Below are 19,416 nucleotides of genomic sequence, written 5' to 3'. Positions count from 1 at the left end.
TGGGTATAAAGCTGGAAATAATAGTTTTTGGAAGGGCAAAAGGATTAGAGCAGAATATAATAATAATAATAATAATAATAATAATAATAATAATAGGTATAAAGCTGTAAATAATAATAGTTTTTGGAAGGGCAAAGGGATCATTTAGAGCAGAATATAATAATAATAACAATAATAATAATAGGGTTGTTGTATGTCTTTCGGGCTGTGTGGCCATGTTCCAGAAGCATTCTCTCCTGACGTTTCGCCCACATCTATGGCAGGCATCCTCAGAGGTTGTGAGGATGCCTGCCATAGATGTGGGCGAAACGTCAGGAGAGAATGCTTCTGGAACATGGCCACACAGCCCGAAAGACATACAACAACCCTGTGATCCCGGCCATGAAAGCCTTCGACAATAATAATAATAGGAATAAAGCTGGAAATAATACTAAGGCCTGTACCAGGCTAGTGCTACCCAGCCAACGAGGGCTGCAGGGGGCGTGTCCGCGCGAGGCCCCGCCCCGGGAAGTGGCGTCAGGGAGGGGGCGGGGGGGCGCCGGAAGTGCCTTGCGGGAGAGGCCTGGCGGGGCGGCCATGACGCTGCCGGTGTTCCTGGGCTGCGCGGGGGTGGCCTTCGGGCCCGCGCTGGCCCTCTTCCTGCTCACCGTGGTCTCGGAGCCGCTCCGCGTCATCGTCCTCATCGCCGGGTGAGGGGCGAGGGTGGGTGGGGGAGGTGGGCCCGGAGCCCCCGCCTGAGGGGCCCGCCCGCTGCTTCCGGGAGGGGCGTGGCCTGCGCTGACCCCGCCCCTTTGTTTCCCTCCCCTTCAGGGCCTTCTTCTGGCTGGTCTCGCTGCTCCTCTCCTCGCTGCTCTGGTTCGTGGCCACGGCGGCCAGCGACCCCTCGAACCGCCCGCTCCAGGAGGGCCTGCTGGCCTTCGGGCTCGTCGTCTCCGTCCTCCTCCAGGAGGCCTTCCGCTTCCTCTACTACAAGCTCCTCCGGTGGGCAGAGCATTACTATCGCTATTATTATTATTATTATTATTGGATTGCTGTGCGTTTTCCGGGCATCCCCAGAGGTTGTGAGGTTTGTTGGGAACTATTCTAGTGGGGTTTCTATATACCTGTGGGAATCCTTTGTTGGGAGGTGCTAGCCGGCCCTGATTGTTTCCTGTCTGGAATTCCCCTGTTTTCTGAGTGTTGTTCAGCTAACACCTCCCAACAAACGATTCCCCCAGGCAGGAAGCAGCCACGCTCTGAAGTTGCAAGGCTATTCAATGCTAATCAAGGTGGCCAATGGCAACATTCACACTTGCCTGTAACAGACATCGGTTCTTTCTCCCACCCTGGACAACATTTCACAAGAAGCAGCCAGGCTTTGAAGCTGCCAGGCTATTCAATGCTAATCAAGGTGGCCAATGGCAACATTCACGCTTGCCTGTAACAGACATGGGTTCTTTCTCCCACCCTGGACAACATTTCACAAGAAGCAGCCAGGCTTTGAAGCTGCCAGGCTATTCAATGCTAATCAAGGTGGCCAATGGCAACATTCACACTTGCCTGTAACAGACATGGGTTCTTTCTCCCACCCTGGACAACATTTCACAAGAAGCAGCCAGGCTTTGAAGTTGCAAGGCTATTCAATGCTAATCAAGGTGGCCAATGGCAACATTCACACTTGCCTGTAACAGACATGGGTTCTTTCTCCCACCCTGGACAACATTTCACAAGAAGCAGCCAGGCTTTGAAGCTGCCAGGCTATTCAATGCTAATCAAGGTGGCCAATGGCAACATTCACGCTTGCCTGTAACAGACATGGGTTCTTTCTCCCACCCTGGACAACATTTCACAAGAAGCAGCCAGGCTTTGAAGCTGCCAGGCTATTCAATGCTAATCAAGGTGGCCAATGGCAACATTCACACTTGCCTGTAACAGACATGGGTTCTTTCTCCCACCCTGGACAACATTTCACAAGAAGCAGCCAGGCTTTGAAGTTGCAAGGCTATTCAATGCTAATCAAGGTGGCCAATGGCAACATTCACACTTGCCTGTAACAGACATGGGTTCTTTCTCCCACCCTGGACAACATTTCACAAGAAGCAGCCAGGCTTTGAAGCTGCCAGGCTATTCAATGCTAATCAAGGTGGCCAATGGCAACATTCACACTTGCCTGTAACAGACATGGGTTCTTTCTCCCACCCTGGACAACATTTCACAAGAAGCAGCCAGGCTTTGAAGTTGCAAGGCTATTCAATGCTAATCAAGGTGGCCAATGGCAACATTCACACTTGCCTGTAACAGACATGGGTTCTTTCTCCCACCCTGGACAACATTTCACAAGAAGCAGCCAGGCTTTGAAGCTGCCAGGCTATTCAATGCTAATCAAGGTGGCCAATGGCAACATTCACGCTTGCCTGTAACAGACATGGGTTCTTTCTCCCACCCTGGACAACATTTCACAAGAAGCAGCCAGGCTTTGAAGCTGCCAGGCTATTCAATGCTAATCAAGGTGGCCAATGGCAACATTCACACTTGCCTGTAACAGACATGGGTTCTTTCTCCCACCCTGGACAACATTTCACAAGAAGCAGCCAGGCTTTGAAGCTGCCAGGCTATTCAATGCTAATCAAGGTGGCCAATGGCAACATTCACGCTTGCCTGTAACAGACATGGGTTCTTTCTCCCACCCTGGACAACATTTCACAAGAAGCAGCCAGGCTTTGAAGCTGCCAGGCTATTCAATGCTAATCAAGGTGGCCAATGGCAGCATTCACGCTTGCCTGTAACAGACATGGGTTCTTTCTCCCACCCTGGACAACATTTCACAAGAAGCAGCCAGGCTTTGAAGCTGCCAGGCTATTCAATGCTAATCAAGGTGGCCAATGGCAACATTCACGCTTGCCTGTAACAGACATGGGTTCTTTCTCCCACCCTGGACAACATTTCACAAGAAGCAGCCAGGCTTTGAAGCTGCCAGGCTATTCAATGCTAATCAAGGTGGCCAATGGCAACATTCACACTTGCCTGTAACAGACATGGGTTCTTTCTCCCACCCTGGACAACATTTCACAAGAAGCAGCCAGGCTTTGAAGCTGCCAGGCTATTCAATGCTAATCAAGGTGGCCAATGGCAACATTCACGCTTGCCTGTAACAGACATGGGTTCTTTCTCCCACCCTGGACAACATTTCACAAGAAGCAGCCAGGCTTTGAAGCTGCCAGGCTATTCAATGCTAATCAAGGTGGCCAATGGCAGCATTCACGCTTGCCTGTAACAGACATGGGTTCTTTCTCCCACCCTGGACAACATTTCACAAGAAGCAGCCAGGCTTTGAAGCTGCCAGGCTATTCAATGCTAATCAAGGTGGCCAATGGCAACATTCACGCTTGCCTGTAACAGACATGGGTTCTTTCTCCCACCCTGGACAACATTTCACAAGAAGCAGCCAGGCTTTGAAGCTGCCAGGCTATTCAATGCTAATCAAGGTGGCCAATGGCAACATTCACACTTGCCTGTAACAGACATGGGTTCTTTCTCCCACCCTGGACAACATTTCACAAGAAGCAGCCAGGCTTTGAAGCTGCCAGGCTATTCAATGCTAATCAAGGTGGCCAATGGCAACATTCACGCTTGCCTGTAACAGACATGGGTTCTTTCTCCCACCCTGGACAACATTTCACAAGAAGCAGCCAGGCTTTGAAGCTGCCAGGCTATTCAATGCTAATCAAGGTGGCCAATGGCAGCATTCACGCTTGCCTGTAACAGACATGGGTTCTTTCTCCCACCCTGGACAACATTTCACAAGAAGCAGCCAGGCTTTGAAGCTGCCAGGCTATTCAATGCTAATCAAGGTGGCCAATGGCAACATTCACACTTGCCTGTAACAGACATGGGTTCTTTCTCCCACCCTGGACAACATTTCACAAGAAGCAGCCAGGCTTTGAAGCTGCCAGGCTATTCAATGCTAATCAAGGTGGCCAATGGCAGCATTCACGCTTGCCTGTAACAGACATGGGTTCTTTCTCCCACCCTGGACAACATTTCACAAGAAGCAGCCAGGCTTTGAAGCTGCCAGGCTATTCAATGCTAATCAAGGTGGCCAATGGCAACATTCACGCTTGCCTGTAACAGACATGGGTTCTTTCTCCCACCCTGGACAACATTTCACAAGAAGCAGCCAGGCTTTGAAGCTGCCAGGCTATTCAATGCTAATCAAGGTGGCCAATGGCAGCATTCACGCTTGCCTGTAACAGACATGGGTTCTTTCTCCCACCCTGGACAACATTTCACAAGAAGCAGCCAGGCTTTGAAGCTGCCAGGCTATTCAATGCTAATCAAGGTGGCCAATGGCAACATTCACGCTTGCCTGTAACAGACATGGGTTCTTTCTCCCACCCTGGACAACATTTCACAAGAAGCAGCCAGGCTTTGAAGCTGCCAGGCTATTCAATGCTAATCAAGGTGGCCAATGGCAGCATTCACGCTTGCCTGTAACAGACATGGGTTCTTTCTCCCACCCTGGACAACATTTCACAAGAAGCAGCCAGGCTTTGAAGCTGCCAGGCTATTCAATGCTAATCAAGGTGGCCAATGGCAACATTCACGCTTGCCTGTAACAGACATGGGTTCTTTCTCCCACCCTGGACAACATTTCACAAGAAGCAGCCAGGCTTTGAAGCTGCCAGGCTATTCAATGCTAATCAAGGTGGCCAATGGCAGCATTCACGCTTGCCTGTAACAGACATGGGTTCTTTCTCCCACCCTGGACAACATTTCACAAGAAGCAGCCAGGCTTTGAAGCTGCCAGGCTATTCAATGCTAATCAAGGTGGCCAATGGCAACATTCACGCTTGCCTGTAACAGACATGGGTTCTTTCTCCCACCCTGGACAACATTTCACAAGAAGCAGCCAGGCTTTGAAGCTGCCAGGCTATTCAATGCTAATCAAGGTGGCCAATGGCAGCATTCACGCTTGCCTGTAACAGACATGGGTTCTTTCTCCCACCCTGGACAACATTTCACAAGAAGCAGCCAGGCTTTGAAGCTGCCAGGCTATTCAATGCTAATCAAGGTGGCCAATGGCAGCATTCACGCTTGCCTGTAACAGACATGGGTTCTTTCTCCCACCCTGGACAACATTTCACAAGAAGCAGCCAGGCTTTGAAGCTGCCAGGCTATTCAATGCTAATCAAGGTGGCCAATGGCAACATTCACACTTGCCTGTAACAGACATGGGTTCTTTCTCCCAACCTGGACAACATTTCACAAGAAGCAGCCAGGCTTTGAAGCTGCCAGGCTATTCAATGCTAATCAAGGTGGCCAATGGCAACATTCACGCTTGCCTGTAACAGACATGGGTTCTTTCTCCCACCCTGGACAACATTTCACAAGAAGCAGCCAGGCTTTGAAGCTGCCAGGCTATTCAATGCTAATCAAGGTGGCCAATGGCAACATTCACGCTTGCCTGTAACAGACATGGGTTCTTTCTCCCACCCTGGACAACATTTCACAAGAAGCAGCCAGGCTTTGAAGCTGCCAGGCTATTCAATGCTAATCAAGGTGGCCAATGGCAACATTCACACTTGCCTGTAACAGACATGGGTTCTTTCTCCCACCCTGGACAACATTTCACAAGAAGCAGCCAGGCTTTGAAGCTGCCAGGCTATTCAATGCTAATCAAGGTGGCCAATGGCAACATTCACGCTTGCCTGTAACAGACATGGGTTCTTTCTCCCACCCTGGACAACATTTCACAAGAAGCAGCCAGGCTTTGAAGCTGCCAGGCTATTCAATGCTAATCAAGGTGGCCAATGGCAACATTCACACTTGCCTGTAACAGACATGGGTTCTTTCTCCCACCCTGGACAACATTTCACAAGAAGCAGCCAGGCTTTGAAGCTGCCAGGCTATTCAATGCTAATCAAGGTGGCCAATGGCAACATTCACGCTTGCCTGTAACAGACATGGGTTCTTTCTCCCACCCTGGACAACATTTCACAAGAAGCAGCCAGGCTTTGAAGCTGCCAGGCTATTCAATGCTAATCAAGGTGGCCAATGGCAACATTCACACTTGCCTGTAACAGACATGGGTTCTTTCTCCCACCCTGGACAACATTTCACAAGAAGCAGCCAGGCTTTGAAGCTGCCAGGCTATTCAATGCTAATCAAGGTGGCCAATGGCAACATTCACGCTTGCCTGTAACAGACATGGGTTCTTTCTCCCACCCTGGACAACATTTCACAAGAAGCAGCCAGGCTTTGAAGCTGCCAGGCTATTCAATGCTAATCAAGGTGGCCAATTGCAGCATTCACGCTTGCCTCCAATAGACAAGAGTTATTTCTGTCTCCCACCCTGGACATCATCACAGGGATATAAACCCCACTTGCCACATTTCCAACAGACTTCACAACCTCTGAGGATGCCTGCCACAGATCTGGGTGAAACATCAGGAGAAAATGCTATTAGAACATGGCCAGACAGCCCGAAAATTTCACAGTAGCCTAGTGATTCGGGCCATGAAGCTTTCAACAACAACAACAACAACAACATATTATTATTATTATTATTATTATTGTTATTATTATGTTCCCTCTTTCTCCCTATATCCTCCCTTCACCTGCCTTATTATAGTCATTGTTGTTATTGTTATTATTGTTATTGTTACTGTTACTACTTTCATTACTAGGGCCCACTTTCTACATACACTGTCTCTTTACCTGCCTTATTATCATTGTTATTATCGTTATTATGTGTGTCCCCTTTCTTCAATTGTCCTCTTTCTCCTGCCATATCATTGTTGTTATTACTACTACTATTACTATTATTGCTATTATTATTTGTGCCCACTTTCTCCATATACCCTGCCTTTACCTGTCCTGTGATTATTGTTATTATTATTAGTGACAACCTTCTTCATAAACCCTTGCATTTTTATTATTATTACTGTTGATGTTATTATGTTCCCACTTTCTCCGTATACCCCCTTTATCTGCCTTGTTGTTGTTGTTGTTATTGTTATTATTATGATTGCCACGTTCTTCATATATCCTCCTTTTACCTGCCATATTATTATTACTATTATTATTACTATTATTATTATAATATTTATTTATACCTCACATTATTTCCCCAAAGGGGACTCAAAGCAGCTTAACATAAAAGCATCCGCATAACAATTGAAAATATACATATATGCAAAGGCTTAAATATACACCCTCCTATTACCTGCTCTATTGTTGTTGTTATTATTACTATTCGTAATACTACCACTTCCTCCATAAACCCTTTCTTGAGTTGCACAGATCTAGGAAGCTGAAGTGAAGAAAAGATAGCAGCAATGCATGCACCCCTTGGCTCCCTTTGTCCCTAATTGCTTTCTCTATACAAGTGTTGATACTTCCTTTCTTCATTTCAAGCAGGTAGGTGGGCAGAAGAGAGCGTTACAAACTGACTGTTGATCTACACTAAGCTCTGTTTCCTCTCCTTCTCTCTGGGCAGGAAGGCCATCGAGGGGCTCCTGGCCCTGAGTGACGATGGATGCTCCCCCATTTCTATCCAGCAAATGGCCTATGGTACGTCTCTATTAGGTCTTTTGTGGGAGAGGGGTCTTCTGCATTAACTGGGCTTAACAGGGGGGCACTAGAGCTCCCTTTGTCTCTTTCTGGATCCTGTGGACAGATCAGGAGCCTGTGGCTTTGGCAACACTGAGAGACTGCACTGGGGTCTCCCCAGAAGGGACACGAGGGAGGAAGGGGGTCCATTAGTCCTGCTTTTGTAGTATGTGAGGGGATTGGGTTTCAGCCAGGTCGGGCTCAGTAGTCCGTTGCAAGCCTACAACTTGCTTGGTGGTTTCAGCTTTGTGTCCCAATCAAGAGATGAAGGCAGGATATAAATAATAATAACAACAATAATAACAACAATAATGACAGGTGAGAATAGGGGGTTCCCTGGGCAAAGGAGGGTGGGCAACAGTTTCCCAACTGTGAGTTTTCCGTGCTGTATGGCCATGTTACAGAATCATTCTCTCCTGACGTTACACCTGCATCTGTGGCAGGCATCCTCAAAGGGTGTGAGGTCTGTTGGAAACTAGACTAGTGGGGTTTATATATCTGTGAAATGTCCAGGGTGAGAGAAAGAACTCTTGTCTGTTGGAGGCAGGTGTGAATGTTGCAGTTGGCCACTTTGATTAGCATTGCAGCTTCAAAGTCTGGCTACTTCCTCCCTGGAATGTGTTAGCTGGCCCTGATTGTTTCCTGTCTGGAATTCCCCTGTTTTCTGAGTGTTGTTCTTTATTTACTGTCCTGAGTCTAGAGTTTTTTAATAGTGGGAGCCAGATTTTGTTCATTTTCATGTTTTTTTCCCTTTCTGTTGAAATTCTCCACATGTTTGTGGATTTCAGTGGCTTCTCTGTGTAGTCTGACATGGTCACAACGTTTTTGGATTGACTTCTTAGACTCAGGAGGGCTTATAGCCAGAATAAAAGGCCCGGGCTGTGGCACAGGCTGGTGAGCAGCCTGCTGCAGCCAGCTGCAAGAAATCACTCTGACCAAGATGTCATGAGTTCGAGGCCAGCTCGGAGCCTGCGTTTGTTTTTGTTCTGTGTTAAGGCATTGAATGTTTGCCTTATATGTGTAATGTGATCTGCCCTGAGTCCCCTTCGGGGTGAGAAGGGCGGAATATAAATACTGTAAATAAATAAATAAATAAAAGGGAAAGGAAAATACAAGGAATTGAATCAGACAATCTTCATGGTCGAGCAAATAAAATAATACAAAGAGCAAAGGTACAACTGTTTGGGCGAGGAGAAGAGGGAAGGGGGAAGATTGGATATGCATCCAAATGTAAAAGATAGGAAACCAGGAATCATAAGAAAGTAATGAGAATATATGAGAAAAGTTATTGTTGTAATGGTGGCTGTGACAATGTTATCCTTCACTTACATAACCAAATAATACTAAACAGAACTAAACAGAAAATGATATTTAGTCAGTTCCTGTTCTGAAACCAGGAGGCCCTGCAGCGGAGTAGGGAGAAAAGCAGAGGGGGAGTTGAGTGAGGTGTGCAGTGAGAAGAATATAGCAACCCCTGACACTCTGCAGTTGCCTCTCTGTTGGCCAGAGCTAATGTTCCTGCTCTTTGCCCTGCTTGATATCCCAACATCTCCAGATTTGAGCCCAAGAAGCCACTGGGTAAGACTGTTGTTTGTCACCAGATTCTGGCAGCTTATGTCTCTCTTGCCTTTTATTATTTGGTTCCATAAGGACTTTGCACCTGGGAAGGGCCCTGAGAGCTGCTCTTCGTGTGCCAAGCATCCCAGGAATTCAGGCGAGGGACAGCAGGCCTAGCGATGACTTTGTTATTTGGAGGGGGCACTCAGGGCTGTGCTTTCTCATAGAATGCTAGAGTTAGAGGGGGACACCAAAAAGGCCATCCAGTCCAACCCCCTTCTTTCTGGCAGGCAGGAAGGCACAATGACCATCTGACCTCTGTTTAAAAACATCAAGAGAAGGCGACTCCCCAGACTCCTAGGCTTACCATCAGGAAGTTTATTACTAATCTTTAGGAAGTCAATAGGAGAGACTCCCAGCAAGAGGAGGGGCTACATTTCATGGGAGGGGCTTCAACAGGCACGTCTCAACTTGGGGATTCCTGCAATGGCAGCTGTTGGGTGCATTTGTGTGCATATGGAGGGACTAGATGGTCTTTGGGGGTCCCTTCCAGCAAGGTATGACACCCTCCAGCTGCTCTCATGCTCAAAAGGGTGTCTTTGGGGCGTTTTGGTTGTTCTCAATGGCACACTGTTGGGACAGTTTATTCCATGTGTTGGTCTTGTGGAAAGGCCCAGAAATGTTGGATTCAAATATATAGGAAGAAATATGAAGCGGAGGAAGAACACGTGAAAGATTGTGTGGTTAATGGGCTCAAATTATGCAAGCAGCCCTCACGACAAACAGCCACCTGATTAAAAACCTCCAGAGAAGGAAGGAGCTTCCGCTGGACTCCCAAGCAGCGGCACAATCCACTGCGCTTTGAATCCATGGCTCCATTAAGTCCTGGTCTCGCAGAGCAGCAGAAAATGAGCTTGACCCTTCCCCTTTGACCAGGCATATGTCACGAAAATATGATGTGCAGATTTTATAAATGTGGATTTGATAGGTGTGGATATGAATTGAACTGTATGGAAGGAATGAATGAATGAGAGCTAATAATTTGGAAGACACAATTCTAAGATTAAAGCCTGCAATGACTAACTGCCTGCTTGCTGAACTGTAATTAAAATTGCTGATAAGAACTGTGACAAATAATTGTTGATTAACTGTTGACATTGATGACTTAGGAGCCTCCGGTGGCCTAGGGGATAAAAGCCTCGTGACTTGAAGGTTGGGTTGCTAACCTGAAAGCTGCCAGGTTCGAATCCCACCCGGGGAGAGCGTGGATGAGCTCCCTCTATCAGCTCCAGCTCCATGCAGGGACATGAGAGAAGCCTCCCACAAGGATGGCAAAACATCAAAACATCCGGGCATCCCCTGGGCAACATCCTTGCAGACGGCCAATTCTCTCACTCCAGAAGCAACTCCAGTTGCTCCTGACATGAAAAAAAAATTGATGACTTGATGAACTTTTGGGGAAAAACCGACACGTTTACATTAGTCAAAGACAGTGGCTCTTTTAAGTTAAGGAAATGTTTACAAAGTTTCTTTATGTTAAGAAGGAAGTCAACACAGAGCTCCTTGAGAATCAACACCAACTAAGAGTCAACATCTGTCAGGAAACTGAGATGGAATCAACATGTTTCAGGCCGGCCAAACAACCTGTCAGTAATTTACAACTTTGGCACAACATCAGGGCAAATATTGCTATATAAGAGACCTTCTAAAATTTGACAAAGTGTAGCAGACTGGAGGAGTCTGCTCCACCTGCCGTGCTCTATGGAGGGAGATTGTGTACCTGTTAGTGTCTTTGTTGATATAGATGAAATGTTCAATCTATTGTTTGCTGTTGGATTGTGTGTTTTGTTCTGGCAAGCATTCCAGCAGCCAAGAGGCTAATTGTGGCCAGCCCTGATTGAATGCTGGAAGGGCAAATGACAAGGACTTCCGTTTGTGCTACGTGACAGGAAGATACATCACAAGCTGTGGAATGTAGAGGAGGTGCTTTGTGCATAGAGAACGGACTTTGGAAAGTGACAGACATTCTCCATGTTTGTCCGTGTGGATGCAGCATGTGTCCGAACAGTTTTGGTCAACTAGCTGTGTAAATATTGTAAATAAAGCCTTAGTGCCACTGGCTTCAGGAGACATAAATCAGCGAAGCTGTTCTTGGTCAATGCCACTTTCGCTGTTTGCAGAGTGGTCTGACAGGTGAGCTGAGGGCTAGCTCATCAATCATTTGGGGTCGTAGATTCCCTGACAGTGGCAGATATGCAATGGAGTGCAGTCTGAACACTTTGCCTCCTTTTCTCAAGGAAAGAGGAAGGGGTGTGTTTTGGATTCATTTTACATTGCAGGGAATCAGTTTCTGCTGTAGAGGAAACAGGGATCTGATCCTTGGCATTGTTCTTAGGGAAAGGATGCATTTTGGTGTTTTAGAGCTTTTAGAAGCTTTGGTGCATTAGCAGATTTGCAGGGGAAGCAGTCTAGCCTGACAGGTGTTCTTGATGGAGAAAGAATGGAGAAATGCTGATGTATGCGTGAGCATGAATTCATGTACATGTGTGTGAGTGCTGAGCAAATATGTAATTCCTTGTGTAAAGTTCTGTAAAAGTTCTGATATACCCTCTCACACTGAAATGGCAATAAACAAAGCTTTGATTGTTTTGTAAACTCCTGTATGTTATCCACTTAACAGCTGTGGTTCCATGGACCGTAATAAAGAGTGTGTGTGTGTATATAAACCTTGGTTTAAAAAGTATTCATGATGCATGGGCTTGTCCTTGACCCTCCTTCCCAATGTTTCTGCCCCGCAGTGGCCGGCCTGGGCTTTGGGCTCATGAGCGGGGCCTTCTCCATGATCAACTTGCTGGCCGACTCCCTCGGACCGGGCACCGTGGGCATCTATGGGGACTCGCAGCTCTATTTCCTGACTTCAGGTAAGGCCGTCCCTCTTTCTGCCCTACGGTCTGGTTCTCTTTTTGCCCCACCCCCATTTGGTCCCCCTTATTTGCTTTGTTAAAGCAGGGATCTCCCTCCCTCTCTCCCTCCTTCCAGCCTTCATGACTCTGGTCCTGATCCTACTGCACACCTTCTGGGGAATCATCTTCTTCCACGGCTGTGAGACCCGGCGCTGGTGGGAAGTGGCAGCCGTGGTGATCTCCCACCTCATCGTCTCCTGCCTGGTGAGTTGCCATGAGCACCGCACAAGATGGTCACTTCCTCTCCTGTGACCATGCCAATGTGTCGGTTAGAGTCCACCGGTGGCCAGGCTCCCAGGACAAGACAACCGGAAGCGGTGGGGAGGGGGCTGTGGTGGTGTGTCCAGAATAGAGCTTTTCTGGCATCATTGAGCCAATGCATGCCCACGGTATTGAGTGGCAGCTGTGGCAGAGGGCCCACAAAATGCACTCGCAACAATAAAGAAAGGTTGTGGACAAATGTGTGTGTCTGTGCAAGTTGAAGCAGAGGATATTCTAGCCCAGGCATGAGCCAACTTCGGCCCTCCTCCAGGTGTTTTGGACTTCAACTCCCACAATTTTATAGTTGCGATTGCTCACCCAGGTCAAGATAACCAAGCAAGAGGGGAACACTCACTGTTGTTTGTTATTTGTCTTTTGAGTGGCCCTCTTAACCTGTCAACAATGCTGGGGGGGGGGGGTTTGCCCCCTCACCCACACCTTAAGTCATAGAATCCTCCAGAGGGAAGGGACCCACAAGGGCCATCCAGGAAGACACAATCCAAGCCCTCCCAACAGACGACCACCCAACCTCAGATTGAAAAACTCCAGAGGAGGAGACTTCCCCAGACTCCCAGGGAGCAGGTTCACTGTTGAACTGCTCTAACTGTTAGGAAGTTCTTCCTAATGTTTAGGTGGAATTTTGGTGGCCACAAAGGGTTCCCCCCCAAAGGCCTCCCCTTTTTCCAACTGACAGGCAGCAGTGAGATGTCCACAGCCTCAGGAAGGGCACTCTTCACAGGCTCCTCTGTTTCCAAGGCTTCCTTTTTAATCAGTTGGGAGTCTCCTCCTCTGGAGGTTTTTAAGTGGAGGCTGTATGGCCATCTATTGGGAGGGCTTGGATAGTGTCTTTCTGCCTGGCAGAAGAGGGCTGGACTGGATGGCCGAGGGAGGGAGGGAGAGAGAGGAAGGAAAGAAAGGAAAGAAAGATGGGAGGAGAGGGAAGGCAGGAAAAAGGAAGGAAGGAAGGAAGGAAGGGAAGGAGAAAGAGAGATGGAAAGAGGGAGGAAAGAGCATAGGAAGGAAGGATAAAAGTTTGGAAGGGAAGGGAGGAAAGAATGGGAAGGAAGGAAGGGAAGAAGAGCAGGAAGGGAAAGAGGGAAGGGAAGGAAAGGAAGGAAGAAAAGGAAAGAAAGAAAGATGGGAGGAGAGGGAAGGCGGGAAAAAGGAAGGAAGGAAGAAAGAGGGAGGAAAGAGCATAGGAAGGAAGGATAAAAGTTTGGAAGGGAAGGGAGGAAAGAATGGGAAGGAAGGAAAGAGGGAAGGGAAGGAAGGAAAGGAAAGAAAGAAAGATGGGAGGAGAGGGAAGGCGGGAAAAAGGAAGGAAGGAAGAAAGAGGGAGGAAAGAGCATAGGAAGGAAGGATAAAAGTTTGGAAGGGAAGGGAGGAAAGAATGGGAAGGAAGGAAAGAGGGAAGGGAAGGAAGGAAAGGAAAGAAAGAAAGATGGGAGGAGAGGGAAGGCGGGAAAAAGGAAGGAAGGAAGAAAGAGGGAGGAAAGAGCATAGGAAGGAAGGATAAAAGTTTGGAAGGGAAGGGAGGAAAGAATGGGAAGGAAGGAAAGAGGGAAGGGAAGGAAGGAAAGGAAAGAAAGAAAGATGGGAGGAGAGGGAAGGCGGGAAAAGGGAAGGAAGGAAGGAGAAAGAGATGGAAAGAGGGAGGAAAGAGCATAGGAAGGAAGGATAAAAGGGTGGAAGGGAAGGAAGGAAAGAAAGGGAAGGAAGGATATAAAGAAAGAAGAGCAGGACTGGAAGAAGGAGGGGAGGAAGGAGGGGAGAAGAGGGAAGGGATGAGAAGAGGGACGGGACGGAAGGAAAGAAAGAAGGGGAGGAGAGGGTTAGGGAAGAGGGAAAGAAAGAAATGGAATACAATATTATACTACTAATAATACAATATAATAATATTTATTATATTATTAAATGTAATATTACTAATAATATTACCATATAATGATATAGTAATTTAATGCTTACATTGTGCTATGCTAATAATATATTGTATGTTCATTTGATTTATAAGCCGCTTGAGTCCCCTTCGGGGTGAGAAGAGCGGGATATACATGTAGTAAATAAATAAAAGAAAGAAAGAAGGGGACGAAGGAATGAGGAGAGGGAAGGGAAGAGAGACGGAAGGAAGGGGGAGAAGAGGGAAGGGAAGAGCCAAGGATGGAAAGAAGGAAACACTGGCTGGTAGAGGAAGGGAGCGTGCTGCGTAGCCCCTGACCCTTCTCTTTCCCTTAGTTCCCTGTGGTTTTATTCTTATCCTTTTTCTTATCCTTTTCTCACCCCGAGTTTTAACTGAGTGTTAGTGCGGCCTGCCCTGTTATATTGCTCTTTGGATTTTGTGTTGTACTGTATATGATTCTTTATTGTATTGTTGTAATTGTATTATGATATGTTGTTTTTATATTGTGTTATATTGTATTTTTCCCGGGCATGGCCCCATGTAAGCCGCCCCGAGTCCCCATTGGGGAGATGGTGGCGGGGTATAAATAAAGTTTTATTTTATTATATTTTTATTTCCCTCTCTGCTCTTCTTCTGCAGACCTTCTTGAACCCGCTCTACCTGGCCAGCCTCCTCCCGGCCTACCTGCTGATGGCGGGGGCCGCCGTCTGGGCCTACCTCATCTCGGGGGGCTCCAAGCAGAACCTGCGCCACCTCCTCCTGTGTGAGTATGGCTGAGAGATCTCTGCAACCATTGGCTCCAGAAGACCATGGGGTTGACGGGTCATCTTCCCACTCCCTCCTCCCCATGGACCCTTCCTGGACATCAGATGCTGGGGTTGGAAGGGTTCTCCGGCCTCGCTGACCCCTGCCCCCTTCCATGTCTTCTCAGGCCTGCGGCGCGAGACCAACCCCCAGCCGGCATCCTGAGCCCCCCTCCCCACCTTGTGTACAGCTCGCCTTCATTCCAACCCGTTGTAGTGTCGCTGCTGTGCCTTCAGGAGCTTGGCTGGATCCTCGGGACAAACTTCAGCAGGACCTTCGGAGTGTGGAAAAGGCTTTACATCCCCCCCTCCTTTGAATGATTGGGGGGGTCACAGGGTGCTGGAAACTCTTGGGCGTTTGTCTCCGGAGCGGAGAAGCCGAAAGGGTGGAGCCCCACCGGGAGGGGCCTGTTGGTGCCTCTTTCAGCCCCCAGGAAAGACAAGGGCATCTGGGAGGCTGGAGGGACTTTTGGGGGGGATTATAGGATATCCAAGGGGACCAGGGGGCCCGTTCCATCTTTTGAGACACGTAGAGGGCCCACAAAATGCACTCGCAACAATAAAGAAAGGTTGTGGACAAATACGTGTGTCTGTGCAAGTTGAAGCAGAGGATATTCTAGCCCAGGCATGAGCCAATTTCGGCCCTCCAGGTGTTTTGGACTTCAACTCCCACAATTCCTAACAGCCGGTAGGCTGTTAGGAATTGTGGGAGTTGAAGTCCAAAACACCTGGAGGAGGGCCGAAGTTGGCTCATGCCCGAACTATACTCCTGGGTGCAGCCCAGGATCACATTGGCTTTTTTTTAGTTGCCGCATCACACTGTTTGCGGAAGCCCACCTTTCTGTCTGCTAAGATGCCCCGATCCCTTTTCCATGGATTATTTCCAAGCCAGGTGTCACTCATCCTTTTTGGAGTGAAGGAGTTATGGCTGCAGCCGGGAGAGCATTTTCTGCGGTGTAAACTGCAGACATGTGCGGTCCATTTAAAAAATGCTTCTAAACTTTGTTCAAAAGTAGAGGGTGCTGGCACTTCCATTTCTAAAGTCCTTTCCGAATTATTGGGGCAAAAGTTTTGGAACTCTAATGGAACTTACGAATCTTCGTAAGTACTTCGTTAATGATGATCATGGTTGCAGAATAGGGAAAACATCACTGGCAGTGGGGAAATTTCAGGGGCTCCTGCCTCATTTTTTTGAGCTATCCTGATGAAACTTGCAACAGTGGTAGAACATATTTACCACTGTTAGCCCACCAAATTTCAGAACGTTTCACTTATGCGTGGATTTTTGGCGTATTTTTATAATTTTTTAAAAAACTTTATAAAGTTTTTTAAAAACATTTTTTTTAAAAAACTACAAGAGCTCTCCTTGAATTTCTATCCAATGACACAAGATAACGGAATAATTCCCCCAAATTTCAGAAATACTAATACAACTACTGATTTAAGGGAGTTTTTCCAGAAAGAACATTTTAGGGATAATTTTCTCTCTCTTCTCCTGGTTGGCGCATTCTCGTTCCGAGGCATATTGGGAAATGTAGTTTATTTCAGGACCTTTTGCAATCTCTACCATTGGGGGCTTGGCCTTCCGAAACTACAGTTAAGGTGGCTGTGTTTAGCCATGCCCACAGCGACTCCCTTATGGCAAAATTGTGGCCAAAGGAATGAGATTTTAAAATATTTTAATAGCAATGTGTTGTCGAAGGCTTTCCGGACCGGAATCACTGGGTTGCTTTGAATTTTCCGGACTGTATGATCTTGTTCCGGAAGCATTCTCTCCTGATGCTTTGCCCACATTTATGGCAGGCATCCTCAGAGGTTGTGAGGCACCTCACAACCTCTGACGATGCCTGCCATAGATGTGGGCAAAATGTCAGGAGAGAATGCTTCTGGAACATGGCCATACAGCCTGAAAAACTCAAAGCAAACCTACTTTAAAAGCAGCTTTAACAAAGCTGCTTAATGGTTATGGTGAAAATTAAACTGACCTTGGGAGACGTCCGAATGTTATGAAAAAAATGGGTAAATGATTCAAAAATTCTAAATCTCCACACCCCCCCCCCCCCCACCTTTCCTGCATGCCTTGGAACTCACCTTCGTATGCCCAAAATTAACAAATCTGATGTCCCGATCTTAATCCGAAATTATGCACTAGCATAGTAAACAGTATTACAATCCCACCCTCCACCACCACCCAACCCCCCTCTTGAGATATCCCTAGTTAACAAAACAACACAATGCAAGTTTTGTATTTTTAAAAATTTGCCATGAAAGATCATTTTCCACGAAAAGGTTCTTCTCAGTTCAAATAGTGATGTAAATGTCTCCCCACCCCAAAGCCCCGCTGCTTGGCCAGGGTCAGATGCCACCTAGAAGTCTGCTGCATTGTCCATGGTCATGGTTTTATCCATTGTTAACTGGTTTGTTTTGAATAGGCCAACCTTGGCCATATGAGGGTCAGCCTGGCCCTGCCCAGACCGCTTTGGCCACTTCATCAAGCCACGGCTAGTGTCCCAGAGGTATCAAAAAGCAATCTATGTGAGGCAGCATTGCGGGAAAGGAGAGCAGGGAGCTTCTCTTGCTAACCATGTGGAGTTCTTTGGAAGTGGCCAATAGGATGGGCAAGGGCCAAGCACCAAGGTGGTCAAACCAAGGTGGGCAGTGGCTCTTTCCACTCAAAAACAAGGGGAACCTTCCTCATCTAGTCATGCTCCCTTGTCTTCAACAATATGTTGGTGACCTTGAAGTGGCTGCCCAGAGATGGACACAGTGTGACCCTAGGTGAGGTATGACTGGGGAGAATGAGGTGGAGCATGGTGCCTTTGCAGATACAGCATAGCATTGCATTGTGGCCACAACCGTCAGATTCCTCGGGGTGCAAGTTCTATCTAGAACAAGCTTCCTGCCTCAGTGGTGGAGAGAGGAGTCCCATGGTGGGCAAACCTTGGTCAAGGTGGTCTACTCTAGGTTGGGCTGCATTCCAAGGGAGATTGCTCCTTGGTGCTTCAATGAGTAACAGATGTGTATATGTGTGTGGGTGGGTGTCCCAGTTTGGGGGTTCCCTGAGAAACCAAGGTTGGGGTTGTGGGTCGGGGAGTGGAGGTCATCTCATGGCCACCACTGCCCCCCTGCACTCCCAATGGAGATTCCTGGTGCAGCTAAGGGGAGGAGAGAAGAGCTAACGGAGCCCCCATTCAGAGGGGGGGGGGTCTTCCATGCCACAGCAGCAACCCCCCCTTAAAGCCCTGGCCATGTGTCCCTTGCCTTGGGGTCAAGGGGACAGGAGGTACTGGGAGGGAGGGAAGTCCCATGAGCCCCCTTCCCTGCTTGCTTCAGGTCTTGGCCTCAGTGGCCTAAACGGTATTCTCCTCGGTCTTGGCGGCCGGAGTGTAGATGACGGAGGGCTTCCCGGACTGAGCAGCCAGCCTGCAATGGGGAAAAAAGTAGGGGGGTTACAATGGGGGGGGGGGTGGACAGAGCCTTAGGGGCCGGGTTTGCCCCTTTCTCTAAAATTGGGCCTCCTGGTGGCTCTGCCTATCCAAGGTGGAATATTGGGGAGGGGCTCCAAGGCTGGACCTGGAGGCAGGGGGTCACTCAGTGTGAGAAGGCCTCGGTGTGAGAAGGCCTTGGTGCGAGAAGGCCTCGGTGCGAGAAGGCTTCTGTGTGAAAAGGCCTCAGTGCGAGAAGGCTTCTGTTTGAGAAGGCCTCAGTGTCAGAAGGCCTTGGTGTGAGAAGACCGGTGCAAGAAGGCTTCTGTGTGAGAAGGCTTCTGTTTGAGAAGGCCTCAGTGTCAGAAGGCCTCGGTGTGAGAAGACCGGTGCGAGAAGGCTTCTGTGTGAGAAGGCCTCAGTGTCAGAAGGCCTCAGTGTCAGAAGACTTCGGTGCGAGAAGGCTTCTGTGTGAGAAGGCTTCTGTGTGAGAAGGCTTCTGTGTGAGAAGGCCTCAGTGTCAGAAGGCCTCGGTGTGAGAAGACCGGTGCGAGAAGGCTAGGCCTCGGTGTGAGAAGACCGGTGCGAGAAGGCTTCTGTGTAAGAAGGCCTCAGTGTCAGAAGGCCTCGGTGTGAGAAGACCGGTGCAAGAAGGCTTCTGTGTGAGAAGGCCTCAGTGTCAGAAGGCCTCGGTGTGAGAAGACTTCAGTGCGAGAAGGCTTCTGTGTGAGAAGGCCTCAGTGTCAGAAGGCCTCGGTGTGAGAAGGCCTCGGTGTCAGAAGACTTCAGTGTGAGAAGGCCTCAGTGTAAGAAGACCTCAGTCAGAAGGCCTCAGTGTCAGAAGACCTCAGTGTGCAAGTGGCCTCTGTGTGAGAGAGGCCTCAGGTTGAAGGCTTCATCTGTGAAGCTCCAGTGTG

At 48.2% G+C, this 19,416-nt stretch overlaps 2 protein-coding genes across 2 annotated transcripts in view; one reads left to right on the top strand and one right to left on the bottom strand.

Annotated features, from left to right (window-relative positions):
- The first annotated feature begins 528 nt into the window (after positions 1 to 528).
- On the top strand, positions 529 to 15,655 carry LOC103282942 (gamma-secretase subunit Aph-1b). Its single transcript, XM_062972656.1, has 7 exons — positions 529 to 689; positions 811 to 981; positions 7,478 to 7,551; positions 11,946 to 12,068; positions 12,187 to 12,314; positions 14,911 to 15,034; positions 15,203 to 15,655. The coding sequence occupies exons 1-7, from the start codon at positions 577 to 579 to the stop codon at positions 15,238 to 15,240; spliced, it is 771 nt and encodes a 256-aa protein (XP_062828726.1). The 5' UTR covers positions 529 to 576; the 3' UTR covers positions 15,241 to 15,655.
- A 1,656-nt stretch (positions 15,656 to 17,311) lies between these two features.
- ca9 (carbonic anhydrase 9) overlaps positions 17,312 to 19,416 on the bottom strand; it is a 57,374-nt gene continuing 55,269 nt past the window's right edge. The window contains exon 16 of the mRNA XM_062972655.1: positions 17,312 to 18,497. Within this exon, the coding sequence (XP_062828725.1) occupies positions 18,425 to 18,497 (73 nt within the window). The 3' untranslated portion in view covers positions 17,312 to 18,424. The remainder of the gene's footprint in view (positions 18,498 to 19,416) is intronic.

This window comes from Anolis carolinensis, chromosome 2, assembly GCF_035594765.1.
Source record: "Anolis carolinensis isolate JA03-04 chromosome 2, rAnoCar3.1.pri, whole genome shotgun sequence".
Lineage (NCBI taxonomy): Eukaryota > Metazoa > Chordata > Lepidosauria > Squamata > Dactyloidae > Anolis > Anolis carolinensis.
Note: the sequence above shows the minus strand (reverse complement) of the source record. Positions and strands in the feature narration are given on the sequence as shown.

What these genes read in the sequence shown, in the direction of transcription:
- LOC103282942 (XM_062972656.1), top strand. Translation starts at nt 577, where the DNA reads ATGACGCTGCCGGTGTTCCTGGGCTGCGCGGGGGTGGCCTTCGGGCCC. An exon ending in CTCTACTACAAGCTCCTCCG is followed by an intron (nt 982 to 7,477) that starts GTGGGCAGAGCA and finishes CTCTCTGGGCAG; the next exon opens with GAAGGCCATCGAGGGGCTCC. An exon ending in GCTCTATTTCCTGACTTCAG is followed by an intron (nt 12,069 to 12,186) that starts GTAAGGCCGTCC and finishes CCCTCCTTCCAG; the next exon opens with CCTTCATGACTCTGGTCCTG.